The following is a 27,549-nucleotide window of genomic DNA, read 5'->3' as shown; positions in this document are numbered from 1 at the left end:
CCAGAGGTTTCCCCCCAGGACACTAATATTCTTCTTTTAAGAAAGAGGACACAATTGTGACGAGGTTGTAGTTTAGGTAAACCATCAACTTAGGTTCTTCCACCTTTTCCATCCCTTTCCTCACTTCCAGAAACCCTGGAAAAGAACTCTGGGTTCTTGGCACACTACCATCATTTAATATTTATGGGACGTTGGGTAAGTCACAGCCCCTTTCCGAGCCTTTATTTCTCAGCTTTAAAATGGGGATGCTAAGAAAAGGGATCTTTGTTCTCTGAGTACCCAATGTCTGAATCTCACAGGTTCAAGGGTACACAGGAAGCAAAGGCTGGCCTCTGCAACTTTTACAAAGTAGTCCCTCTCAAATCCCACATATCTCCACCCAAATCTGTCCAGCTGATTATCAGATGCTGTCAATGGCCAGCCATGCAGAGTGAATCCACAGCAAACAAACTGACAAGTGAAACTGCAAATATTGCAAAAAAACGTGGGATTTCATGAAGTGGATGGAAGTGATGCTGAAGAAACGAAGCAGCCGCTGACCACACAGGACAAGAACATAGACAAGTGCTTACAAAGACGTATTTGACTGTCAAAGAATTTAGAGCAATCTTTGGGTTTCAGGAAGTTCTCAAATATTTTTGCAAGAAGGACCCTCTTGCTGCAAAAAAGCCCATTCAAAAAGGAAAGATGCTAAAACACTCAACTTCTCAGTAAAAAAATAAAATCCTCAAACATTAACTTTTGATCCGTTCTTCCTTTTACTGCGTGCACGGTTTCCGTAATAAACTAAACCGTGTTAATCATGAGTTAAAATTAGCTTAGTTTCACAATTTTTGCTTTCTTTTTCGTGGTTAAATCCCAAATCCACGGGTTCCACCACTACTTCTGTGAATTTTTGGACCCCTTTTTGTGTCTTCACCTCGGGTGGCCTTCCGGAGTACCCAGGGTTGGCAGGAGGACCTCCCAGAGCCCATTCCTCCCCTGTCAGCGATGAAGCAGCTCCAAAGCTTCTGGGTGCACTGGAGGGCGCGCCCCTCTGGCCCACAACCGGCAGGAAGCACCACCGCACAAGGGGGAAAAGTCTCTGCAGAGCAGGCCCAGTGCCCCGCCTCACTTCTCAACGGATGTGAGGTTAATTTAGTCCACCTTTTATTGTACAAAAGGCCAAACAGGCCCGGTGAAGAAGCCCTAGTGGGGCAATGGTTAGAACGCTTGCCTGCTAACCGTTTTGAACCCACCAGCCGCTCCGCGGATGTGGCAACCTGCTTCCTTAAAGATTCCGAAAAAACGAACCCTCTGCTTTCCAGTCCATTCTGACTCGCTGAGACCCTATAGGACAGTAGAACTACTCCCATAGTGTTCCTAAGGTTATAAATCTTTACAGAAGCACTGCCGCATCTTACAACGCCAGTTTTGGTCCGCAGCCGAGCGCTTAACCACTGCGCCACTAGAACTCCCTTTCCGTAAAGATTATGGCTTTGCAAACTCTGGGGGCAGTTTTACTCTGTCCTCAAGGGTCTCTGTAAGCGGGAATAGACGGTAAGGGGTTTGAAGCCCGGTGAGGAGCAGAGACTTGCTACCCTACGTCCACTTGATGGCAGAGGTGGCAATGGGAAGAATCCAGGTAACAAAAGTGAACACTTAGTAAGAACCTTCCACGTGTTGAGCCCGGGACAGGCGGCGCCCACTTCTGCTGCAGGGCGCGCCTAGTGCGTCGTTGGTGCTCAAGAAACCTGAGCCGGGAAATCGAACCTCGCAGGGTCCCCAGACCCTGCCTTCCGTCCCCCCACGCGGGGTGGGGCCTCTGCTGGGGTCCGGCCAGCTCTCCAACAGAGCCCGCCGGCCCGGCCTGCGACTCTGGCCCTGGAGCTAGGCTGGTGGCCCCCATCCCAGCAACTCGCTAGCCGGGGTCACAGCGGGGCCACAGTCGGCGCTCGGGTCGGGGGCCCTGCCGCCCCCGCCCAGTCTTCTCCCCTCCCCCCGGGAGGGAGGAGGAGACTCCGCGGCCCTCCCTCGGCCCTCCCGGCGGCGGCCGCAGCCAGCACCGTGCCCGCTCCGCCCAGCCGCAGCGGGTCGGACGTCCGGAGCCCGCGGGTCCGGGCAGAGGTGAGCTGGGCGGCCGCGCGGGGGGACAGAGAGCCAGGCGCGTCCCGGGAACTCCCTCCGGGCCGCGAACCTTCGGCGGGAGCAAAGGGGTTAAGTTGGGGGTGGGCTGGAGTACTGGGGAGCCGTGGGGGCCCCGCGTCTGCAGCTACCCCTAGACTCAGAGCAGAACTTTCTAGCTCCTCTCCCGGGCTCCCCCCACCTCCTGGGGGCCCAGGCTTCTGGTGAGGAGGGACTGAGGAGAGGGTGGGGGCGCGCCCTGGGACTGCAGCGGGCCGGGCCCGACGGGAGGGGGCGACGGGCGGGGGCGGAATTTGGAACTCTCCCGGGGGACCCAACGTGGTCACCATGGCGAGTGCGGATGGACGGGTCGCGCTGGCCAATAGGAGCACGGCGCCTCCACCCTAGACCCCGGCGGCTGCGAATGGGGGCCGCGTGGGCGGGATCGCGATCGCCGGCCGGGGAGCCCCTCAGCTCTCCGCCCACCGCTAGGGGGAGCAGGACGGCTCGCAGGGTCGGGGCGACAGGGGACGGGGCGAGGAAATGAAAAAGGTTTCCCGTGGCCTGGCCGTGGGGGAGCAAGAAGCGATTTTCTGGAAAGAGTTGCAGCAGGTGGAGCGACGGCTCAGTGCGGGGAGAGGGCAGTGGGCCTCAGTTGTCCCATCCTTTAGTGTTGCCAACGGTGATATCCGCGAGCCCCATCGCCACTGGGGCTTCAGTTTATCTTAAAATCCACCACCCCCCACCCCGCACCCACGCCTACTCCCAGTCCCCCGCAGGGCTGTTGTGGGAATTTGATTGGTTCAGGTTGACACAGGTCTGGCCGCCTATTGGGCAGAGCTATTAGTCTTACTGACTCTCCCCACTGAACAGATAGAAAAACTGAGGCCCGGAGAAGCCAGGAACTTGCAGATATCACACAGCATATCGGTGGCAAGGCTGGCACCAGTGGGATGTCTGCTGTACGCAGGATAGTGAGAGTTGAAGGAGTTGTTGAGAGGCCTGGGGGCTTGGTTGGCCCCCATCAAGCTCTCCCACCTTCTTCCCTCCCAGCTATCCTTGCCCACTTGGCCAGATACCTGAGGACCCCAAAGTGTAGATGCTTCCAGGGCTGGCCAAGATGCCCGTCAGGTAATAAGGACCCAGGAGGAGAGACATCCAGTCCTAGCACTCCCTGCTCCCCTAGCTTTGCTGCGGGTGCTCTTTGTGGACATGGATAAGTCTCTGAGCCTCAGTTGACCCATCTGTAAGAAAAGGGAGGAGCTCGAATCAGTAGTCTAGGATCTCTTGGTGGTTCCTCAGTCTGAGATGGGGGTACCTGGAACAGGCCAGGGGTGCCCACCCCTGGACTCAGGTGTGGCTTGGTGGCCCAGCCTCCCTCCCTCCCAGTCTTCTCCTGGGGGTCCAGCACTGGAGCCTGGGCAGCAGGGCAGAGGGACAGGTGCCCACAGCCTGTGGCTGACCAGCCTTGGGCCCTACACTTATCCAATCAGGCCCTCCCCTGTGGTTTCCTGCTGGGCTCTGCTCCCTGCCCACAGCCAGGCCTGTAGCCATAGGCCAGCCCCAGAGCCCCACCTGGAATGTTCTGGGAGAACATAGGGGGTTTCTGAGCTCAAAGGAGGAGTTGGGACCACTGGGCCCCCCACCTCCAGCTGGCCTCCAGCCAGGCCTCAGCATTGCTCACTCCTCTGGCTGAATTTTGAGAGACAGACCCTCATCCAAACGTACTAAGGACCAAACACAAGGGTGTCCCCCTCTGGGCCAGTTAGGCTTCCTCAGGTAAGAAGCCTGATTCCTGACTTGGCCATAGAATGACCTCTGACTCTGACCTTGGCCACAGACTCAGACACCTACTATCTTGGAACCTGGCCACAAACTAACTACTGCTCTTTATGATGGCTCAGCCTCCTAAACTCCCTGGTTGCAAGGGGAACTCAAACAGTAGCATGTGTCCATCTGTCCATCCATCAGCCCAGCAAGCATTTATGCAGCATCTGCTGTATACTGGTCCCTGTGCTGACAGCCAGCGACACCACGATGCCCACATGGACTTCATAGTGCGACCATTGCTGACAGACAGGGAGGTGCCCTGTGCACAGGGGTCAGGGAAGGTTTCCCAGAGGAGGGGACACTAGAAGTGGGTCTTGAAGGATGTGTAGGAGTTTATTTATGGTAAAAGATGGAGGGAAGAACATTGCAGGCTAATCCAAGAACAACAGGAACCATTGAACTTTCAGTGGACTGGGCTGTTGAGGGCCTAGCATGAGGCAGGTTTCAGATCAAAATGTCCTTGTTTCTGGCCCTGGAGTCAGCAGATGCAGCCTGGGGTGGTAACAACAGCTGTGAGGCTTGGGGTCAGGAGCTCAGCCCTGCTGCCCAGCTAAGGTGATGCACGGTCTTAGTCAGCCTTCTGCTCTCTACCCCACCAGCCAACTTTAAGCAACTACTGTATGCAAGGCCCTGACCTAGAAGGTTTGGGTGGCACAAGTATCCCATCCGAGCTAGGGGAAGCCTATGCTGCAAGAAGAGAAGGCAGCTGACCAGGTCTGGCTTTGGTAGATTGTAGGGCTGTGCTCCCCAGGGTGGGGAGAGGGGCAGCTTGGGAAATCAGGGCACTTCTTGGAGGTTTCAGAGGTGGCAGTTTCAGAGGCTGGAAGGCTGGCATTCTGGGTGGGGGGAATAGCCTGAGCAGAAAGAAACCCAGAGGGTTAGAGCAGGAATAGACCCATCTGGCTGGTGGGAAGCAGGAGGGACAAAGGGTGGGGTGGGGAAGTCTCCCTGGGGCTCGTGGTGGCTGGTCCCAACCCCCGCCTGCTCCTTGGGGGGTGGTGACATCCTGGGGGAATCAGGGGGCCACCCCCCGCCACATACACACACAACCCATGGGAAGGGGGCACTGAGCCTGGTGGGGAAGGGGTGGCTGGGACCTGTCTGTCGGCTGTGAGCTATGCCTCTGTATTGTTACGTCTTTAGTGAGTGTGTATGTAACCAAGGCTGTGTGTGAGTGTGTGTCCTCAAGGCTGGGTTATGTGAGCGGAGTGTGACGGGTGGAGGGGGGGTGTTGCTAAGCAGAGTCTGGCTGCCCTTGGGTCTCTGTGGGTCTACAGAACTCTTTGTGTTGGGTGGGGGCTTCCCCAGAAAAGCAACCTAGGGAGCCCCACCGCAGCCCCTTCCCACACTCCTATGCACACACCCTCCAGGGGACCCTGGCCTACAGGAGGGAAGGTGGAGGGCTGTTCCACAGCCTTGCTCCTGTGCTCTCCCTCCTCTCCCAGCCCCCAGCCAGGCTGGCCAGGCTGGGAAGGGGAACAGGAGCTGAGTGTGGAGCCCCCACCCCTGCCTTTAGCATGGGTGCCTGGAAGCCATTAGGGGCCTGGGTGGTGCCCGCCCTGCCCCTTCTCAACAGGCTTGGGATTCCTGGAAGGAGCCAGTGGCCTGGACCCCTCCCCGCTGAGCCCCGTGCCAGGCTTGGCAGCTCCCAGAGGCAAGAGGATGTGGCAGTAGCCCCCTCCCTGCCACCGTCCCAGTTTAGAGGCTGCAGGAAGGGCCCAGCAGACCCCCTCACTCTCTCCCCGCCCCCCCATTCCCAGCACTGCTCTGGAGGAGCTGCCGGCTGGCATCCGGGTTTCCTGCCTCCTCCCCCACCCCCGCAGGCCCTCACAATGTTTTTCTTTTCCAAGAGCTTCTCCTTGTGGAGCTGGGCCAGGAAAATGGGGAGAGGAGGAGTGTGTCTGCGTGTTTGTGTGTGTATGTGAGTGTGGGTATCTGCTGATCTTAGGGAGGAGTGTGTATCTGTGCATGTTGGTGTGTTAGCCTGTATATGTCTTCAGGTGTGTCTGTAACTCCGTATCTGCAGGTGAGTGTCTCTGTGTACCTGTATAGCTGTGTGTGCTTATGGGTCTGTCTTTGAGTGTATAAGCCTTTGCCCACAGGTCTTTGTATCTGTGTTCATGCCAGGGATTGTTGGTATATCTGCAGATGTGGCTGTTGCATGCACAAATGTCTGGAATGCACATGGACAGCAAGGCCAGCCACCTTGTTGCACAGGCTGAGAGACTGAGGCACAACGAGGGCAGTTGGCCTGCCAGGGATCCCTCAGAGAATCGGTGGCTACGGGAAGCTGGAGCCTAGATCTGTGTAGTTGATTCTGTGTGCATGACTTCGTCTATGCAGGCAGCGCTGGGGTTGAGACATACCTGTCTGGGTGGAGAGGAGACATCACCGAATACTCAAAAGTTAAAACACAAATTCCCAGGCTGCAGTTACTGAACATGGCTGGGGGAGTGGGAAGGCCCAAGAACCTGCATTGTAAGCAAGTGTTCAGGTGAATCTGAAGGACCTTTCAGGCTCAGAAGCACTGGTCTGCCCCAACCAAGCCCCAAATTCCAAATAAACTTGACAGGAGCAGTTTGGGAGGAGAATGGGGGCAGAAGTCTCACTGGAGTGTATTTTGGGGAAATGAGAGGAAGCTAAAGAGTCGGCCTTAGCTGGGAGGTCAGATGGTGCCTCCGGGGTTCCCAGAGGGAAGCAGACATAGGGGTGTAGATTCAGGAAGGTGGGTAGGTGTGGAGGGATCCTGAGGAAGTTCCCTTTGGCTGCTTCTATTTTTTATGTGAAATAGGGGGCAAAGTTTGCCCAGGAGAGTGGGAGAATGAACAGACCAGGGAAATGTAGTCACGTCGCTGAGCAGCACTGAAGAACCATGTGACGCGATGGTCATGATTTAAAACGGTCAACACGGTGGTGTAAAAACCTGCGGCACCTGGCTGTACAGGTGAAGGCAAGCACTAGCACAAAGGTGGAGGTGGCCAGGGTTGGCGCTTTGCCTGGAGAGGCAAGAACTGAAGAGAGGGGCAGAGGCTGGAGGGTGTCTTGCACAGGAGACATCAGGACATAGAATGTGCACTGGGTAAGGAGAGAAGGGACTTGGAGTGGGCATGGGGACAGTGAACAGGTGGTGGGATCAGTGGGTTGTAGCTCCTTTTGGGATTGAAAAAATTTTGGAGTTGGAGTCCTTGAGGGAGTGAGCTAAGAATTGACACGAGAGAGGTCCCAACTATTGGTAATGACAAAGGGTGTGGCCACTGGCATGATCAGGTTTGCATATTTAAAAACCCACTCTGGCTGCTGTTGCTGAGAAAGGATTTGAAGGAGGCAGGAGCATGGGGGTGGGGTATGGGGCTGCAGTCACCCAGGAGGGAGATGGTGGTAGTGGTGGTGATGGTGGCTTCGACAGGTTAGTGACTGTGGAGGGGAAGGGTGATCCAGCCATGTGACAGGACTTGGTGGGGGGGGTAGGAGCAGGTGGATTCCAGGGTGTCCCCCACTGCGTGAAGGAGTGAGAAAGCACCGTTCTCTGGTCTTCCAGAAGGAGGAGCTGGTTGTGGGAGGAGGAAGACGGCAAGTCCCATTTTGACCAAGATGAGTCTGAGGTGGCTATGGGACATTCCAGTGGGAAGCACCTCTGGAAGGCAACCTGAGGGCTGGGGCGAGAGATTTGGGACTCGCCAGCCTACAGAGGTTGTTGAGAACGTGGGGGAGGGCAAGATGACTCAGGCAGGGGGCAGCCCAAGAGGAAGGGGGCTTGGATGATGCTCACAGTCAAGGGATGAGCCTGGGGAGCTCACCAGGGAGGCTGATGAGGAACAGTTGGCAGACTGAGAGGGAGACCAGAGAACGAGGTGTCCTGGAAGAGATGTAAAAAAGCAGGGGTGATAAGACAATTCCAGAACCATGGAGGGTGCACTGGCAAGGACTGAACTGTGCCCAGTGAGTAGGGCAGTGGGGCTGGAAGCCAGCCTGGCATGGGCTGAGGGCGAGGGACGGGGGCAGAATTCAGAACGGAGACAGTGAGTGACTAGGGACCACTCTGGGGAAGCTGGGCCTTGAAGGGGAGGCAAGAGGGAAGAACCCAGAAAAAAACCCAGTGCCGTCGAGTCGATTTCGACTCATAGGGAAGAGAAGGTGGGTAAAAGGGAAATGTCAGGAGAGACTTCAGCCAGGGATAAGGCCCCCCTGCGGAGGTCATCATTGTCAGGGGTAGGGGTGGTAGAGGGCTGAGCCTGGGACCCAAGGAGGGAGAACCCCCTTGTCTTCTTGGGGCAGGACAGAGAGGGAGTTCCAATCTGATGGCTTCCCTATTCGCTGCCAACTATGACATTAGATCATCTTCTGAGTGAGGGGTTAGCGATTGCAAGGGGGTGAGGTTTGAAATAGTTTTCATGGAAAATAGGAGAGTGAGCCGACAGAGAGAACATTACCAGGCAGTGTTGGGGGACCAGCTAGTGTTGAGAGTTCCAGCCGCAAAGCACGTGACTGCTCAGAAAAGGAAGGGATGGGGATGGGGCAAGGCCTTAAGGCTGCTGTGAAGGTCTGTGGGGCAGGGACTCAAGTGAATGGGGAAAGAAGGGCATGATGTCCTGAGGGGCTGCTGGAGGTCAGCCTGAGGCGACAGGGCACGACTGGCCAAAATGGAGAGAGAGCAGTGCAGGTTGGGGACAGCGAGGGACATCTTTCTCATTTATTTTAAATGGGGATGTGGCCCATGAATGGCAGAGCCCAGCAGTGGGCATGGGGATGCTGAGATAGACACAGGAGACAGGGAGGGGAGTTTGCTGTGGATGAGGTCAGGGAGGGGCTGGTTCTAGCAGGGAAGCGAGAGGACACCCCTACAATCTAATAGAGATTGGTTTATTTCCATCATATCACCAGTGCATGTGTCCATTCAGCAAATCCTCACCAGTGTTGGGATTTAGATTCAGATATCTGGATCAACTCAGAGGCTTTAGCCTCGATAAGTGTTCATTTCCTCCTCAGTAAATGGTGATAATAATTTCCCTCAAGTCTGTTGAGAGGAATCAATGAGATAATTCACATAAAGGCCTGGGCACGGTGCCTGGCCTGTAGTCAGCCCTTCACAGATGTCATTGTCATCACTGTCATGTGCTGGGGCTGAAACAGTGGCCAGGACCCAGCCCCTGCCCTCAGCAACCTCAGTCTGGGGTGGGGATGGGGAGCAGACATGGACTTGGGTAAATGGTACTCCCAAGGTTAGTGCCCTGATGAAGACACGGGCAGAGGCTGGCAGGCCTGGCCTGAGGTAGTCCAAGAGGGCTCCTAGGAGATGGTGATATCTCAGATGAGTTTTAAGGAGACAGTTTTCCCCCTGAGCACGGAGGGGCCTCCTGGCAGCAGGCTGATGGAACAGAAAAACAGCATGCTGTGTTAGGGCTGGAGTTGGGGGTAGTAGTGTAAGCCCTTCAGTGAGGGAGATGGCACCGGGAAGGTCACGTACAGCCAACCAACGTTTTAGATCAGGCCCTGCTGCTACCGCAGGATGGAAAAGGTCCTGGAAGAGGGAGTCTGGAGGCCAGTGAGGAGGAGGTTGCAGGGCCAGCCTCACTGGGGTTCTGGAACACACCATTTCTTCGCCTCTGGCCTTTGCACCACTGCCCTTCGCCTGGTGCATATTGTGGATGGAGGTGGCCACAGGCTAATAATGGTTGTGTTCTCCCGCAGGTCCGAGAAGACGTCCCCTAACCCGGTGGCCTGGAGGGCAGTGGGTCGTGGTGTCCATCATGCAGAGTGGTATGCCATCCCCCACACGCACCCGGTGCCTCCCCTGAACCCTCCCACAAGTTCCAGCCCGGGGCCTGCGACCCACCCGCCCAGCCGCACCATGAGCCACGGGCCAAGCCCCCGGCTGGCCGAGTCTCCGCAGCTGTCCAAGGGCAGTCTCCTGACCATCCTGGGCAGCCCGTCGCCCGAGCGCATGGGCCCGGCCGACTCGCTGCCGCCGACGCCGCCCAGTGGCACGCCCTCGCCCGGCCCGCCGCCGGCGTTACCCTTGCCGCCGCCGCCAGCGCTGCTAGCCGACGGGGACTGGGAAAGCCGCGAGGAGCTACGGCTGCGGGAGCTAGAAGAGGCGCGGGCGCGGGCGGCGCAGATGGAGAAGACCATGCGCTGGTGGTCAGACTGCACCGCCAACTGGCGCGAGAAGTGGAGCAAGGTGCGCGCCGAGCGCAACCGCGCGCGAGAGGAGGTGCGCCAGCTACGCCAGCGCCTCGAAGCCCTCACCAAGGAGCTGGCGGGCGCGCGGCGCGAGCGCCAGGAGGCGCAGGGCGAGTGCGAGGCGCGGGGCCGTGAATTGGCTCGGCTGCGGGGCTCCCGGGGCACTGCCGACCGGACGCCCGACGGTCCCGAGCGGGAGCCTGAGCGGGAGCACGAGCCAGTGCGCGACATTGGGTCGGAGAGGCCCCAGGGCAGCCAGGTGCGGGGCAGGAGGGCGGGGCTGCCGGGCAGAGGCGGGGCGGTTTGGTTTTAGGGGGCGGGGTTGCTGGCCCGGATGGGTTGCGCATCGAGGGCTGGACTGCTGGCAGGGCCGTTAATCTTGGACCTGGAAAAGGGCAGAACCCATTGACCTGGGTAAAAGTGGGGCTGCAGGGCTCGGAAAGGAGCTAGTAAGGACCTGGCTACCTGGGAGGTTTCATTATTCCGGGTCGGGCTCAGATCACTTGCGGAGACTCACAGGGCAGAGAAACCCGGGCTCAGGTGGCCCCTCCACTCCCACAAGGAGAAGTCATCAGAACGAGGGCATCATCCCCATTGAGCAGGAGAGGCAACAGGACTTCACCGGACAGCACTCAGTTAATAAACCAAAAACCAAACCCGTTGCTGTTGAGTTGGTTCCAACTCATAGCGACCCTATAGGACACAGTAGGACTGCCCCATAGGGTTTCCAAGGAGCAGCTGATGGATTCAAACTGCCGACCTTTTGTTTAGCAGCCAAGCTCTTAACCAGTGTGCCACCAGGGCTCCATGGCATTAATAGCACAGCTGAACCATTCAGCCCTTCAACTTGAATTTGGTTATTGGGGCCCTGGGAGCACAGAGGAGGTCCCTGGCCCAGGCTTTGAGGACGGGGCTTTACAGAAGCTTTCCTGGAAGAGGCCACATTTAAGCTGAGGCTAGAAGATTGACTGTGATTAGCCGCGGAAAGTGCAGGAAGCCATTCCAGGTGATGAAAACTGCCTGGGCAAAGGCCCAGAGGCCGAGAGCACATAGTGAGTTTGGGAAAGAGCACTAATGACGGCTGCTGACATTCTGTGGATGCCTTCCCAGAGCTCAGAGCTGTTGCAATTGTGGAGGAGTGGGCATTATCTTAGTTAATTCTCATTTGGTACCGTGAGGCATTATCTTACTTAATCCTCACAGTAACCTTGTGAGGTATTTGCTTTATGAATGTGGACATAGGCACTGAGAGAGCTTGAGTGATGAGGAGCTGGGGTTTGAACCCAGGTGATCTGGCTCCAGAGTCCGTGGTAATAATCAGTGTGGCTGGAGCATTAATGGTGGGTATAGGGACAGCCTCCCCTGAGCCAGCAGACCTGTCTGCAGAAAGCTGCCTAGGGGCCAAGTTCAGGTTCCCTCCAGCCCTACCTCCAGAGGCCCCAGCTCCCTCAGCTAAGACTCTGGGCTGCCACCTCCCTTCTCCAGCCCAGCCGCTTCCACCCCTGTAGACCAGAGTGGGCACTGCTTCCTCCTGGAGGTTGAAGCCCCTTCCCCACCTGGCCTGCCTGGTGTTCAGAGGTGGCATTCAGTGCTCTCATTTGGGGCAGACGATGAGAGGCCCATCAGCCATCCTCATGGCTCCGTTCTTTCCCATCCATGTTCTGCCTGTCAGTCATATCGGGGAGGTGGTGTGTGCAGTGATGGGAGCCGTGGGCTTGCAATCTGAGTTTGCACCACAGCCCAGCCATTTTTCCTGCACTCTGTGACCTGGAACAAATCCTTTCTCCCCAGGTATCTCCATTTGTGGGAAAGGATTTGGACCAGGCAGTATTCACGGCCCCCACTCAGACAGTCTGAGATACAGGAGTAGTCCATCTCACTCCCAGGGAGCCCTCAGGGACACTGTCCTGTCCACATAGAGAAATTGACAGCCAGGCAGAGAAGAGACTGGCCCAGACTCATCTGGGAAAGCCAAGGGAGAAGGAAGCCAGGCTGAACAGAGGCCAGGGCCCACCCAGGTGTGTGATCAGGCTTTGGGGTGGGCAGGGGCAGAGGGGAAGGAGAGGCTGACAGGGGCTCAGCATCAGGTTAATATTCCCTGACTATTTCCTGTTGGGGAGCTGGTTCTGCTTCCCTGTGCATATTTTGCCATGCTACCCATCTCTCTGTGCCTTAGTGTTAATCCCCTGAAAAGTGGGATCTTAGAGCTGGAATTCCCTTTGAACGAATCTAGTCCTTATCCACTCTAGGAATCCTTGCTCTAACATTCATTCCCACCAGGTAATGTTCCACCATATGTTTGATAATTCCAGTGCCGGGGAGCTCATCACCTTTCATGGAGACTCTTTAAAGTTATGGGAAACCTTAGTGACTGACTCTGAGTGCAGCCCTGGGGCCCATAGGAGGGCGTGTCCTTCCCTCTCCAGGGATGGTGAGGAAGCAGGGCAGGGTCATGCCCTTTATGTAGAAGGGGAATCTGAGTGGCAGTCACTTACTGGTGGCTGCACCTTGCTTGTGTCTCATACAGTAGTTGGTGTTCAGGTGTCTCTTGTTACACTCAGTCGAGAGGGGCTGTGTGACTTGCCCAAGGTCACCCAGCAAGCTGACCCCAGGGCATGGGAGAGGCCATGAGGAAGGCCAACAGGGCGAGGGCTCACGGGCCTCTGGTCCAGCCTCCACCTTGGTCCCCATAGGAGCTGGAGCTGGTAGAGAGCCTGCTGAAGAGCAGACCAGAGGAGCCTGAGGGCTGCTGGGAGGCACGCAGCCTGGGGACGGGGGCCCCACGGGGGAGCTCATGCCGCCAGGAACGCAGCCGGCTGCCCTGGGAGGACACAGCTGCCACCGAGGAGGACGCCTCCAAGTTGACCGCCCTGCGGCTGCGGCTGGATGAGTCCCAGAAGGTGCTGCTTAAGGAGCGAGAGTGAGTTTCAGGAGGTGGGCAGGGGCTGGGGGGCTGGACCAAGCCACACTGGGGTGTCCTCAGAATCACAGAGTGACAATTGGTGTTACGGAGAGTGCGACTCACTAGGTGAAAGGTGGTGTTTAGGCCAGCCTTGGAACTTTAGAGCAGTGATGCTGCACCCAGAGGATCCAGTGCAAGTCTTTGTTTATTCAGTAATGTGTGTTAGGCATCTGCTCTGGGCCAGGCACTGTGCTTGGCTCTGAGGATGTAGCCATAAATAAGATAAAAATACCTGCCCTCACGGAGCTTACATTCTAATTGAATTGAACTAGTTGGGGAGATTGGCAACAAGTGCCGTGGGCAAAAGTTAAAGCAGGGAAGGGGGAATAAGGGGTGTCTTAGTTATCTAGTGCTGCTACAACAGAAATACCACAAATGGATGGCTTTAACGAACAGGAATTTATTTTCTCACAGGTCTAGGAGGCTAGAAGTCCGAATTCGGGATGCCAGCTCTGGGGGAAGACTTTCTCTGTTCGATCTGGGGAGGGGCGGGGAATCCTTGTCTCAGCTTCTTTAGCATTTTTCTTGGTGTTCTTTGGAGATCTCCGTGTGGCATCCATCTTTTCCCCATTCAGGCTTGCTTGCTTTTGTGCCTAATCTGCTTTATATCTCCGAAGCAGGGCTTCAGACCAGTTCAAAACGGTGTAGTAATTGCTGTCGGTAACAGGGGCCGTGTATGCACTGCAGAGCAACCAAATTTGTTGCCTGTGGTATTTTGACCCAAAAGGGAGACAAACAGCTGTGCCCTGCTCAAAGATGGCAGCCAGCTGCGCCGCTTTGAGTGTGTGTCGCTCTCCGCAGTCCTGCCAATAATGTTGCTCTCCAAAAGTCCTGCCACAGTCCTTCCTCCTGAAAGTTTCAGTAGCCTGACGCGGGAGATTGGATGATTGGCAGGACTGTGGAGAACAACACACATTCAGAGCGGCACGGTTGGCTGCCGTTCGAGTGGGGCACAGCTGTTTGTTTCCTACTTGGGTCAAAATACCACAGCAGCATATTTGGTTACTACGCAACGCACACGTGGCCCTTGTTTCCGACAGCAATTACCAAATGGTTTTGAACTGATTTAAAGCCCTGTTCAAAAGTGACTGGTTTAAGATACCCCTTGGAATTCCCCAAAGTTTAGAGGTTGGCACAAGGAGGAAGAAACAGCAAAGGAGATTGAGGTATCGCCAGTGAGGGAGAGGGAAACCAGAAGAGGGGTGTCCTGGGGGGCAAGTGAGGATACTGTTCCTGGAGGAAGGAGCGGCCAGCTGGGTCACATCACGTAAGGACTGAGCACTGACTGTTGGATTTAGAATGTGGAGGTCAGCAGTGAGTAGGGGACCAGCCTGATTATAATAAATGTTTTCTAACATCCCCTTTCTATGTAGATAGTATAACTTACCTACACACATTTTTAAAAAATAATAATAAGTGTAATCTCCTAACTGGAATGTAAAGTAGAAGCAAGAGGAAAGCAATTTATAATAAAATATACATGTGGAAATGCTTGGGCACAGCTCCAGTAGAAGAAATGATGAAGTACTTGGAATCTTGTGCCTTTATATGGAATAATGGTGTGTCAGTTTTCTAGAGCTGCCTCAACAAAGCACCATACACTGGGTGGCCCAAAACAACAGAAATTTATTGTCTCACGCTCTGGAGGCTAGAAGTCCAAAATCAAGCTGTCAGCAGGACCGTGCGCTCTCTCTCTCTCTCTTTCTCTCTCACACACACACTCTTACTCTCTTTCAAGGCTCTAGGGGAAGATCCCTCACTGCCTCCTCCTAGCCTCTGGTGGTTCCTGGCAATCCTTGGGGTTCCTTGGCTTGTAGTTGCAGCACTCCAGTTTCTGCCTCTGTCTTTACATGGCCATCCTCCCTCTGTGTCTTTGTCTGTGTCTCTGCTCCCGCGTTTTACCAGGACACCAGCTGTACTGAACATGGGCCCAACCCTGCTGCAGCATGACCTCACATTACCTCAAACAACAGCATCTTCAAAGACCCTACCTCCAAACAAAGTCACATCCGCAGGCACCGAGGGTTAGGACCCCAACACGTCTTTTTGAGGGACGCAGTTCAACCCCTGAACAGATAACGATAGTAATAATGACAGCAAACACTCCCAGAGCACATGCTCTGAGTCCGGCGCCGTGCTGAGGGCTTCACATGTATTGGCTCATGTAAGTCACTTCATGGGACACATGGGATAGCCACAGTGTGGGGAATGGGCAGCTCAAATGCACAAGTGATGTCGCTGTAGGTGACGAGATTCCTGAGAGATGGACAGCCTTTGGTAAAATTCTGAACAAAGCAAAATGCAGGCTTCCCTCCGTGTATGCAGTAGTTCCTTCCCTGGAAAACAACGTATGTAAAAATGCAAGCAGTGCTTTCTGCTTCTGTGTAAATCAGAGGGAGGTTCTGGGCCAGGAAAATGCAGTGAACACGCAGGCGGTACACGGGATGCAGGATACTTCCTGGGCGGATGGAATGTCCTGGGCGTTGCAGGGTATCGGGACACACCCTCCCCACTAAATGACCCTCTAATCATTGTGACACCCAGAAATGTCCTCATGAATTTCCAGCATACCTCCAGAGGGTGGCATTGCCCTATCTGAGGACCACATGGAATGTTAAGCTCCCAGAGAGGGAGACCAGGTGGAGTGCACGAGAAGGACCGCATGCTGGAGTGAATGATAATACACAGCCAGTGGCTGCATACCCACTACATGCTGGGACCAGGCACTGAGCTCCTTAGCTGTGGTGCCTCATTCATGTTCAAGGCAAAGTGCAGGGTGGAAATCATGATGGCAAGGGCGCCTCTCCCTCCAGGAGCCACTGGGCAGTGTTTTCCAGCCTTTCTAACCATAGGACTGTGTGTTCAAACGAAGCCTTACAGGGACCACAGTATATAAAGCAAATAGGAATGGGGCTCCACTTTCCAGATGAGCCTGGAGCCCAGAGGGAGGGAAGGAGGCACTTGCTCGGGGATGCCCAGTGCTGTGGTGACCTGATCACCTCCCCACACTGTGGGCTGGGTACCTGCAGCTGGGTGTCTTTGCAGCTCCAGGAGAAATAGGAGCCAGGGCACTTGTCACGGTGGCATGCCAGGGTTCGAATGCCAAGGCAAGGACTTTGGGCACGGGCTCAAGTGCAGGAGTGCCCAGCCGGTCCACCCTCAGCAAGGACTCTGAGCAGAGGGCCCCGGTGAGCTCACCCCCACCACTGTCCCTTCCTCTTCACTCCCACCAGGGATAAACTGGCTCTGAGCAGGAACATTGAGAAGCTGGAGGGGGAGCTCAGCCAGTGGAAGATCAAGTACGAGGAGCTGAGCAAGACCAAGCAGGAGATGCTCAAGCAAGTAAGTCTTGGAGACCAAGAGGGGCTTCCTGGAGGTGGCAGCAGCACACTGTTAAATATCAGCAGTGGGAATGGGAGAGAGGGAATTCATTCATTCATTCCTTCAAGCCATCCTTGAGAAGATATGGGACACAGCAGATGTAAAAGGTCCTGGGGCAGGAACAGGCCTAGTGTGTGCGAGAAACAGAGATGGCCAGGTGTTTGGAGAGAAGTGAGTGAGAGATGAGGTCACAAGAGGGGCCAGATCTCACAGGACCTTGTAGACCAGATGTGGAAGGGGAGTTTGGATGTAGTGTTCATTGAGTGCCTAGTGTGTGCCAGGTCTCACTGAAGTCTCATGGCACTCAGGGGAGCTGAGTTCTGACGTTCCCATCTTATGGTTGAAGAAACTGAGGCTCCAGCCTGCTGAGAGGGATTCCACCACCACAGCAAGGGAGCTTGGAACAGGCTGGGCCACTGCTGCTGCCGCCTGTGCAAACCATAATGGCCAACAGGGGGCGCAGCCACCCCGGGAAAGCCAGTCTGGATCCCTTGTGTTTCCAGAAGGAGGGAAGTCGTCAGACCTCAGCCTCAACTCTGCCCTGCAAGGGACCTAGATGTTCCAGACCAGGTCTTATATTAGAATCTCTTAGGGAATCTCCTAAAATACAGATTCCTGGGCCCCACCCTAGCCATCCTGAAACCCCATCTTTGTGGGCTGAGTCCAAGAATTGACCTTTTTAATTTTTTAAATTGTGAAGAATTATCATTTGTAGAAAAGTGAATAAAATGTGAGTGTGTAGTTTTAGCAGATAGTTATAAACGTTCTCTTTTGTATCTGGCTTCTTTCCTTCACTATATGTATTTCAGACTCTCCCATGTGGTTGCGTGGAGCACTAGTTTGTTGGATTTCCCTGCTGTACAACAGGGAATCGGTATTATTTTAAAAGCACCCCAGGCACTTCTGATACTGTCCATCCTGCACCCTCGTGCTGACCACTGTTTGGATCCACTGGATTCATTTAATTGGTTTATATTGAGGGTTACTCTGTGCCGAAGAAGCACAGTAGTTCAGTGCCTGGCTACTAACCAGAACACTGGCAGTTCTAACCTACCCAGTGGCTTTGCAGGAGAAAGACCTGGCAATCTGTTCCCTTAAAGATTACAGTCTAGGAAACCCTATGGGGAAGTTCTCTGTCACACAGAGTCGCTGTGAGTTGAAATTGACTTGACGGCACCTAGCAACAGCAACAGTCTGTGCCAAGGCCATATAGGGATTCCAAGGTGGACCCACAGACTTGAGGCTCCTGTCCTTCAGGACTCACATTCTAGTGGGAGGTGGGATGGAGAAGACAGGGGGCACCTCCTCTAGGCAGGGTAAACAGGAGAGGCCTCCCTCAGGAGATGATATTTAGGCAAGGCCTGAGAATGAGAAGGAAACCCTGGTGGCATAGTGGTTAAGCACTACGCTTGCTAACCAAGCAAGCAGTTGGAAGTTGGAATCCATCAGGCGCTCCTTGGAAACTCTCCGGGGCAGTACTACTCTGTCTATAGGGTGGGAATCGACTCGATGGCAATGGGTTTGTTTTTGTTTTGTTTTGTTTTGGTTTTGAGAATGAGGAAAACCAGTCCTGTAAAACTCCTCAGGAAGAGTGGTCCAGGCAGAGGGAACCGCATGTGCAAGGACCCTGCCGTAGACAGGAACTTGATATTTTTGTGGGTTAGAAAGGAGCCACTGTGCCTAGAACAGAAGTCACTAAAGGGAGAGAGGTGGGGGGTGAGGTTAAGGAGAGATTGAGATACGAGAGACGCAGTGAGACTATAGGGATGCGTTGAACTTTATCCTAGGGGACCCAGGAGCCATCTGAGGGGTTTTTATAGGGTGGGAATATGATCGAGTTTATCTTTTTTAAGCTCACTCTAAGATACTGCTGTGGAGAATGAGTTGGCAGGAGGGCAAGATGGTAGCGAGGCGGGAGGTGAGAGATGAAGGGGCAGAAGTGGTCAGATTCAGGGTCTATTCTGGATACCTGGTGGCCCATTTGGGCACCACCTCACCCTGCACCGGCACCCACACCCAGAGCCAGCTCCAGAGGCATCCTGGGGGCCTCATGTAACTAGCCAGGCTGTGTCCTTGCAGCTCAGTATCCTGAAGGAGGCACACCAGGACGAACTGGGCCGCATATCCGAAGACCTGGAAGATGAGCTGGGAGCACGGTCCAGCATGGACAGGAAGATGGCTGAGCTGAGGGGTGAGGTGAGGTGGATGAGGGACCTGGGAGGGCCTGGGAGTCCTGCTTCCATCAGCCAGTCACTGGGAAGAGGGCCTGAGCCAGGCCTGTGCTCTGAAGGGGGACCCAGCTGCAGCCCAGGGCACCCCAGTCTGCAGGGCCAGGCTTCCCTGACACAGAGAGCAGTAGCAACACCTTCACATCCTGTACACTGTGCAATAGCCAAAACCCACTGCTGTCGAGTCAATTCCGACTCATAGCGACCCTATAGGTCAGAGTAGAACTGCTCCATAGAGTTTCCAAGGAGCACCTGGTGGATTCAAATTGCCGACCTCTCGGTTAGCAGATGTAGCACTTGACCACTACACCACCAGGGTTTCCACACTGCAATAAGTCAGGTTAATTATAGCCGCTGCAGCTGGACCTGCTTCCTGGAGCCCTTGCGTGCCCCCTCCCCCGGGAGCCCTCACCCTGTCCTACTGTGCTGCAGATGGAGCGGCTGCAAGCAGAGAACGCAGCTGAGTGGGGTCGCCGGGAGCGACTAGAGACTGAGAAGTTGGGCCTGGAGCGGGAGAACAAGAAGCTTCGAGCGCAGGTCGGGGACCTGGAGGAGGCACTGGCCCGGCGGCGGCGGCAGACCACCAGCGCACTGGACTGTGACCTGCGGGCCAGCCAGGCTGCCCTCTTTGAGAAGAACAAGGTGGGGCAGTGAGTGGGGTGTCCAGGGTGGGGACAGCCCCACCTCCCTGTCCAGCCAGGGCAGAGTGCCTACTGTGTGTCTGGCTCCAGCCCTCAGGGGGCCAGGGATTCCTGAAGGAACAACTCTGAATCAACTAAGGACGGAGGGGTGATCATCCTAGAAGCTACTCTTCCTGTACAGCACTGGCTGCTGGGCCCTGTGATAACTACAGGAGCTGCATTTATTGAGCACCCACTGTATGCTGGGCCTGGCAATGAGTATAGCAGCTGCATTTATTGACCATCTATCTACTATGTGCCGGGCCCAGTGGTAATTATAGTAGCAGCATTCATTAAATGCCCACTGTGCCAGGCCCAGTGGTAACAATAGTAGCGGCATTTATTAGATGCCTACTGTGTGCCCAGGCCCAGTGGTAATGATAGTAAACCTGTTGCTGTTAAGTTGATTCTGACTCATAGCAACCCTATAGGACAGAGTATAACTGCCCCTTAGGGTTTCCAGGGAGCACCTGCTGGATTAGAACTGCCGACCATTTGGTTAGCAGCCGTAGCTCTTAACCACACACCACCAAGGTTTCTGGTAATGATATAGCTGTGTTTATTGGACACGTAGTATTTGCCAGGCCCTGTGCTAAGCACTTTTTGTCCCTTACATCACTTAATTCTTTCAACAGCCTTCTCATTCATTCAACAAATGTTTATCGAGCACCTTCTGTGTGCAGGCTCTGTTCTAGGTGTTGGAGACACAGATGAGGCCTGCACCCTCATGGAGCTGAGAGGGGGTGTAGACATTGCTGTCTGTGTCACGCAGACACACTGATCACAGGGCTCCATGAATGCCAGCAGGAAGAGGGAACACCAGGGCCCCTGACCTAGGCCCAGGGCCCTGGAAAGGCTTCGGTGAGACTGTGACATTTGACCCGAGGGCTCAGGGAAGAGCAGACGTTCACGTGGTGGCGAACTGATTGGGAGGAGGAAATGGGAAGAACGTTCCACAGAGGAACAGCGTGAACATGTCCCATGGGGAAAGGAACATGGAACTTTGGAGGTACAGGGAGTCCAGTGTGGCCGGGAGTGGGCAAGGGGCACGTGGTAGGAGATGAGGTGAGAGCTGCGGGCCACCTATGAAGTTCAAAGCAGGAGGGGTGTGAGTAGGTGTGCAGTTCCAGTGCTCGCTGGCCGCTGTGTGGAAGGCTGATGGGAAGGTAGGCCGGTGGAGAGGCTGTCGCTGCTCCAGGGCAGCCAGAGATGATGGTGGCCTGGGTCAGGCCGAGGTTGGTGGAGATGGAACAAAGAGGATGGATGCGAGAGACCTTTAGGCAGTGCTTGTCCCCATTTTACAGATGTGGAAACTGAGGTGGGCATCTCCTTTGCTGGCTCCTCATCCTTTTCCCAGCTGCTCTGGCCTCAGACCTCTTCTCCCATCTCTTCTGCTCTACACCCAGGCCCCAGTTTAGCTCAACCCCAGACCCAGGACTTGAGATACCACATACATACTCCAGATTTATCCTCTGCTGAAATCCTGACTCATAGCTCTGGGGCATGTTCTGTAGGCATCTCAAAGTTATATATCCAAATGGAACCCGCAGTTGCACCCTCCCAGTCCTCTGCTTTCACTGCCTCCCCGGGCCTTCCCACCTTACTGGATGGTACCTCTACCCTCCAGCTGCTCAGCCATACCTCCCCATTCTCTCCCTCACCCCCCTCATCTCCAGTCCATCTCCAGAGTCCTCTTGACTTAACTTCCAGAAAGTGTGCTGAATCCAGCCACTTGTCATCATCTCCATGGTCACCACCCTCATGTATCCCGTCTTCTGCCTGGACCACTTGGCAGCACCGCACTGGGCTCCCTGCCTCCTCTCTTGTCCCATCTCTTCTAAGCACACCAGCCAGGCATCTTTTCAACACGTCCATCAGATTGTGTCACTCCCACTGCACTTAGAGTAAGATCCCAAGTCCCTCCAAGGCCTCCAAGGCCCTGCCTGCCTGGGCCCTGCCAGCCACAGCAGCTTCCTTGTCTCTCACATTCCCCTGCTCACTGCCCAACTGCCACAAACCCACGAAGTTCATTTCCACCTCAGGGCCTTTACACTTGCTGTGCTTCCTGTCTGGAATGCTTTTTCCATGTCTGCAGGCTCTCTTTCACTTTCCTCCTTGACCTCCTTTCAAGATCACCTCCCCAGGTGACCCCTCTGACCACCTGTCCAATCTACCAGTCATTCCCACCCCGTCCCTTTATGGCCTTGCTTTAGTTTTTCAGAAGGGTTGTTACTACCTGGCATTGTGTTACTTATTTGCATGTTTTATTGTCTCTCTCCCTCAGTAGATCATGAGCTCCTTGAGGGCAGGACTTCTGTCTAGGTCTCCCTTATTTTCAGGCACATTGAGGATGCTGGGGGAGGGTTTATTGAATGAATGAATGAATGAGGGAGGCCAGACTCCAGCCTGGCCCTCTCTGACTCCAGAGCTGAGTTCTTCACCACCTGTGGACTTTGGAGACAGGAATGAGTCATTCCACCTAGGGATTCAGGTTGTCTGAAAGAGAGAACATGCCAGTGGGACTTGGAAGGACAGGCATTGACAGGTAGAGTTGAACAAAAAGGCATAACTGGCAAAGGGGACTGCATGTCCAAAGGCCCAGAGGGGCCAGGCCACAAGGAGGTCCCTGGGCAAAACCTTGCCAGAACAATTAAGATGGGCCTGGGCCCACCCCATGGTGAATGCCAAGGTCTACCACAAGCCTGTTTCCCTCACCCTTGGCCTAGAGTCCCCTTTGTCAGTGTTGAGCAAGTTTGTGTGAAGACCTAGAACAGGTTGAGTTTGGTCACCATGAGCTTGAGGCAGACAAGGCAGCTTTCCTGGAAGAGGTGTTGTCATGCAGTTACCCCTCCCAGGAATCCTTACACTCCTTGGAACCTTTGATGCTGTAACATAGAGGCATTGAACTGTAGCAGTGCTGTTTTGGACAGCAGGTGGAGAGATTCTGGGGATTGGAGATACCCAGCACCCTTAGAACTGCCTGATCCCATAGGGCTCCCTGGCAGGGTGGCTGGTGTGACGCCGAGCCTTCCTTACCCCATCTGGGCTCCCCTGCAGGAGCTGGCAGACCTGAAGCATGTGCACGGCAAGCTGAAGAAGCAGTTCCAGGAGAAGGTGGCAGAGTTGGCACATGCCAACCGGCGGGTGGAGCAGCATGAGGCAGAAGTGAAAAAACTGCGTCTGAGGGTGGAAGAGCTCAAGAAAGAGCTGGCCCAGGCTGAGGATGAAGTAAGTACCTGGTGGGACCCAAAGGGTAGCCTTCAGACTTTGGCTGAGAGAGGTAGGGGCTACAGAGCCTTCCTATGTCACTCTGTACTGGGTCACCAGTGCCTGGCATAAGGCTGACTCTCAGGAGGTGCCCAAGGTAGAGTGGGTGAATGGGCAGATGGATGGATGGTAGGATCGAATGTGGGCAGGAGGGTGGGGGGAAAAATGGACAGACAAGATAGATGAGTGAGTGAGTAGATTAATGGATGGATGAATGGGTGGGTGTGTGGATGACTGAATGGAAGAACAGAAGTATGACTCCATGGATGGATGAACAGATGGATGAAGGAGTAGGTGGGCAGATGGTTGAGGGGAGAGGAGGTAGGATGGACGTCTGATGGGTGATTGGATGGAGGATGGCGAGATGGATGGACAGGGAAGTATGTGGATCAGTGGGAGGGTGGATGGATGATTATATGGGTATACAGAAAGATGGATGACTGGGTGAGTAAGTGGAAAGATGGACAACTGACTGAATCAGTGAATGGAAGAATAAATGGACAGGTGAAAGAAGGACAGATATATGAGAAGATAGCTGTGTGGTTGGGAGAATGGAAGCATGTACAGATAGACAGGTTGGATAGATTAATGAATTGTGAGTGGGTAAGTGGGTATTTCCACGGGCAGATGAATATCTCCATGAATGAGGTCAGATGAACAGATTTATGAAGATGGACGGGTAGGTGAGTGGTGGGTGGACAGATGGATAAATAGATTTGGCAGGGAAGGGCAGTAGGGATGGAGACAGGCAAAAGAGACACCTTCCTGAAGGAGGTGGGCCTTGGTATAGGCCTTGAAGGAAAAACAGGAATTGCTCTTGGGGAAGGACATCCCCACTGAGAAATGGTAGGCATGGCTGGTCCTGGGTGGGTGGTGGCAGGCCAGCTGCCCTAGCCCAGGGTGACCCCCACCCTCTTGGCCCCCAGCTGGACGAGGCCCACAACCAGGCACGCAAGCTGCAGCGGTCACTGGACGAGCAGACAGAGCAGAGCGAGAACCTCCAGGTGCAGCTGGAGCACCTGCAGTCCAGGTAGGGCCCGGAGTGCAGCCCAGGTGGTGGGCCTGGGGTTCTTAGAGGATTCACAGCTGGGCCACAGAGACAGGGTAGAGAAACTTCCAGCGAAGAAAGCCTCCCTGTCGAGGGTGGAGCCGCAAATTAGGGCTAGAGGGGGAAATAGAGGAGAAGGAGGAGATCTGGGTCCCCAGGCCAGGATCCTGTCCCCTCCAGCCAGGAAGGGATGGGACCAGGAACCAGGAAACCAGGGGAGGGGGAGTGCAGGAAGTCAGAGCAGCTGGGAGCCCTGGAATTGTCTCCTCCAGCAGGCAGGTGGGTGGGTGATGGGAAGGCAGGAAGGACAGACAAAGAGGCCAGGCACAAGGGGTGGGTGGGGGCAGTGTGTAGGGCCAATGGGTCTAGGGAGTCATTGACGAGAAGAATAACCTGCTTGGGTGACCCTGTGCCAACTGGGATCTGAGGTGTTGGAGGGGTCTGAACTCCCCTCTGCTGCAAACAGGACCGGTCAGCCTCAGTGAGAGAGAACAGGAGGACGAGAGGGCCTCTGGAGGGCTCACCCATCACACTCCACTTCCCTCCCCGGTCCCTCCCCCTTCCCCCAACACCTTGTGAAATCCCACCCTTTCTGCACCCCCCATAGAGCTATGAGTTGTCAGAGAACATCAAGGCCAAGCCCCTCCCTACTTCACATACCAGAAGCAGGGGCGGACTCACAGGCACAGCCTTGACAGTCCATGCCAGGCCTGGCCACTCAGTTGCATTCTCTCCTTTCGTGGAATTAAGGGGTCCTCTGACCAGCTCAGGCTCTGCAGCCAGACAGCATGGTCAGGGGAGTCCTGCCTCTGCATTTAGGAGCTGTGTAGTGTGGGACCATTTACTTAACCTCTCTCTGTCAGAGTTTAGGTTCCTCACCTGTAAAATGGGGCTGATAATGGTTCTTACCTCTTGGTTTTAAGAATTAAACAAATTGACCCATGCTCATGAAAATACTTGGCGCATAATAAATGCCGAAGAACTGTCAGCTGCCGCCGTCATCGTCACCATCGTTAATATTACTCCCACCACCACACTCACTCCTAGGGGCAGTTAAGCTTATATTTGGGCAGATACCATGCTGCAAGCATCACGCACCCTCTGAGAGAAGGGGAGGGAGAGCTGTCATGTCTAGGGGGCTGGCAGGTGAGGAAGTGAAGGCACGAGGAAGCCGGTCCTTCCACAGCCACACAGCTGGTGGGTGCTAGGCAGGATCGCCCCCTCTCCCCCTGGGGATGTGCCGTCTGTCCCTATCTAGTGAGCATTTACTGTTTTCTTCAGTGGACTGAGATTCTGTAGCTTTGGCTTTTGGAGCCAGACTTAACAGCCGTGTGACGTAGCCAGCCTCAGTTTCCCCATGTACCAAATGAAGGTTGTTGTAAGCACTGCCTGGGATGATGTTCTTAGAGTGTTGTGCAGGGGGCCCGGCATGGGTCCAAGTCAGGCTCTCTGGCTGGCTGGCTGCCCACTCCCGCCCCCCCGCGCGCGCGCGCACACACACGCACACACACCCCTCCCACTTAACCTCAAGGCTTTCCATAAACTCCCAGAATGGACAGGAAGGCTCTGCTCGGCCTCTCAAGGGCTTCCACGGGAAAGGGCGAGGCCCCCCGGACCGCTGCCTCGCGTTTAATTTTCCAACTTTTTTGTGCTTTAATGTTCCGGGGACAGCTCACTAAATCACAGCGCAGTAATGGAGGCCCCTGCCTGGGCCCCTCCCTGCCATGTTAATAATTCATGTCTTCCAGTAAGATGCAGCCAGGATTGTAACCAATGGTACAGAACGTTTTGTATAAAAATTGCTAAAGGGGAACCTAATTTGCTGTGTAAACTTTCACCTAAAACACAATAGAGTATTATTTAAAGAAAATAATAAAACTAAATAAGATGCAGCCAGGGTGGTCACTTTGCTGAGAGGGTGGGGCTTGGGCATTTCCTCTGCCAGCTCTTCTCAGAGCCCAAGTTTGCCTTGTAAATTTTAGCTGTAGGAATTTTATTCTGAGGAAGAACTTGAGCCTTCAGACTGAGCACTTTCTCACTGACACTGGGGATGCAAGAGGCTCACACCTCCAATCCCAAACTCTGCTCCCTGTGATCTTCGGAGCCAGGCTTGGGTTCAAATACCAGCAGCATGACCTTGAACCAGCACCTTCTCTGTAAGCAACCTGGTTCACTCCTGAGCCAGCTGCTTGAGTTTGAAGCCCAGCCCTACTCCCACCGTCTCTATGACTTTGGGTAAATTACTCAAGTTTTTGTAGCTCAGTTTCCTCACCTGTAAAGTGGGTTGGTAGTAGCACGTCCTCTGGATAAGGGGCTGCTGAGAGGATTCTGAGATGAAGTGGCATGTGTAACTTGGCATGGTGCTTGGCCCCAGGAAGCGCTTGGGGAAGGTGTAGCTGCTATCAGCACCAGCAGCAACAGCGTTATAAGGGAGGCAGTGGGGCCAGACTCGAACTCTGACCTGCCGTCCCAACCCCACAGGCTCCGCCGGCAGCAGCAGAACGCCCCCCTCTTTGGGAAGATCCGCAGTGCTCGCTTTGGCACGGAGGAGGCTGGGGACGGAGCCAGTGACCTGGACGAGGATGAGGACCTGCAGATCCAGGTGGCCTAGAGCCTCACAGGGCTGGGCAGAGTTGGCCCGCGGCCACAGGTGCCCCAGACACCCAGGCTGACCAGCCACTCGAACTGATGCAGCTGCCTGCACCCACTCTGCCCCTGCCACAGACGACTTCCTTCTCTTCCAGGGTGGGCACTGGCAGTTCTGCCCACCAACACCCCATGGAAGGGAAACCACAGCCTACACTATATATATATTATATATTATATATATGCCTGGGGGTCCTTGGACCCATTTGGTTTTATAAACACAGGACCACTCCAAGGCCCATTCCAGTTGCCCCACCCACCTAGGGCCCTCTGCTGGAGGTGGGGGGATGGTAATGGGGGGCTGTCCATAATGCAGTGTGATGAACCCAGTGCTTTGTAATAAACGGAGTTCAGGTTCTCAGGGCAGAGTCCTGAAAGTGTGGCAGAGATGGGCAGTGGGTGTGGGGGAACAGCATTAGCTTGTGCCTGGCACTGAGCTAGTGCTCGGGAATGTGGAGTGACTTAATAAAAGAATGCACATGAGAAAGAATGATGAGTGTCTGGGTGCAGAATGGTCTGGAACCCAGTTCCTGTGTGACAGGGAGGAGCACTGGGTCTGCTTTCTGCAGAAGAAGGTGCTAGAAGTGTTCTAGCATTGGGGCAGCCGCGTGTTCCCTGGTCCAGGGGGTACAAGGAGGGCCTGGGCTCTGAGCAGGAGCCTGGTGCCAAAGAGGCTCTAAATTCATTTGATAAAGGAGCTCCCTGCTGGAGGTGGAGGAGGCTGCACTAAATGACTGTCTCCGTGTGGCCTAATCATGAGGGACCTCTGAAGCCACAGTCTTGGGACCCAGTGGGCGTCACCAGCCTTGGAAGCTGAGAGGGGAGGAGAGCTAGCTAGGTCCAGGAGCCCAGCCAGGAGCTAATAAGCAGGAGTATAGAAAACTTCCCCTATCACCAAGCTTAAAACAATGCTAGTTAGCGTGGGGTCCGCTGCCATGGCAGTGAGGCCCCAGTCTCCCTCCTTAATGTGGCGGGATAAGGGAGGAAGATTTGAGACAGAACCATGAGGATCCCCTCCCACCATGAGCCTCCCCCCATAAGCCGGCGGAAGAGGGCCGTGGGAAGCGGGCCATTTCCTGTCAGGGGTCTGTGTTTACCAAAGAGGAAGTTGCCCCCCGAACAGGCTGAAATGTTGCCCTTTGACCCCCAGGAGCCAGGCCTTCACTGACAGCAGACTTGAGAGCCGCCTCCCCAGGCCTCTGGCAGACCTGCCATTCCCAGACA

General features: G+C 54.9%; 1 protein-coding gene across 1 annotated transcript; it reads left to right on the top strand.

Annotated features, from left to right (window-relative positions):
- Window positions 1-1,656: 1,656 nt before the first annotated feature.
- Window positions 1,657-26,946, top strand: CCDC102A (coiled-coil domain containing 102A). Its single transcript, XM_049864492.1, has 9 exons — window positions 1,657-2,106; window positions 9,622-10,372; window positions 12,807-13,033; window positions 16,309-16,417; window positions 18,536-18,652; window positions 19,117-19,326; window positions 22,422-22,592; window positions 23,558-23,661; window positions 26,161-26,946. Exons 2-9 carry the CDS (start codon window positions 9,782-9,784, stop codon window positions 26,288-26,290), a joined length of 1,659 nt encoding a protein of 552 aa, XP_049720449.1. The 5' UTR covers window positions 1,657-2,106; window positions 9,622-9,781; the 3' UTR covers window positions 26,291-26,946.
- The last annotated feature ends 603 nt before the right edge of the window (window positions 26,947-27,549 follow it).

The sequence above is a fragment of the Elephas maximus genome, chromosome 21, assembly GCF_024166365.1.
Source record: "Elephas maximus indicus isolate mEleMax1 chromosome 21, mEleMax1 primary haplotype, whole genome shotgun sequence".
Classification (NCBI taxonomy): domain Eukaryota; kingdom Metazoa; phylum Chordata; class Mammalia; order Proboscidea; family Elephantidae; genus Elephas; species Elephas maximus.
This window is presented reverse-complemented; position numbering and strand designations above follow the sequence as displayed.

What these genes read in the sequence shown, in the direction of transcription:
- CCDC102A (XM_049864492.1), top strand. Translation starts at nt 9,782, where the DNA reads ATGAGCCACGGGCCAAGCCCCCGGCTGGCCGAGTCTCCGCAGCTGTCC. An exon ending in AGAGGCCCCAGGGCAGCCAG is followed by an intron (nt 10,373 to 12,806) that starts GTGCGGGGCAGG and finishes TGGTCCCCATAG; the next exon opens with GAGCTGGAGCTGGTAGAGAG. An exon ending in AGCAGGAGATGCTCAAGCAA is followed by an intron (nt 16,418 to 18,535) that starts GTAAGTCTTGGA and finishes GTGTCCTTGCAG; the next exon opens with CTCAGTATCCTGAAGGAGGC.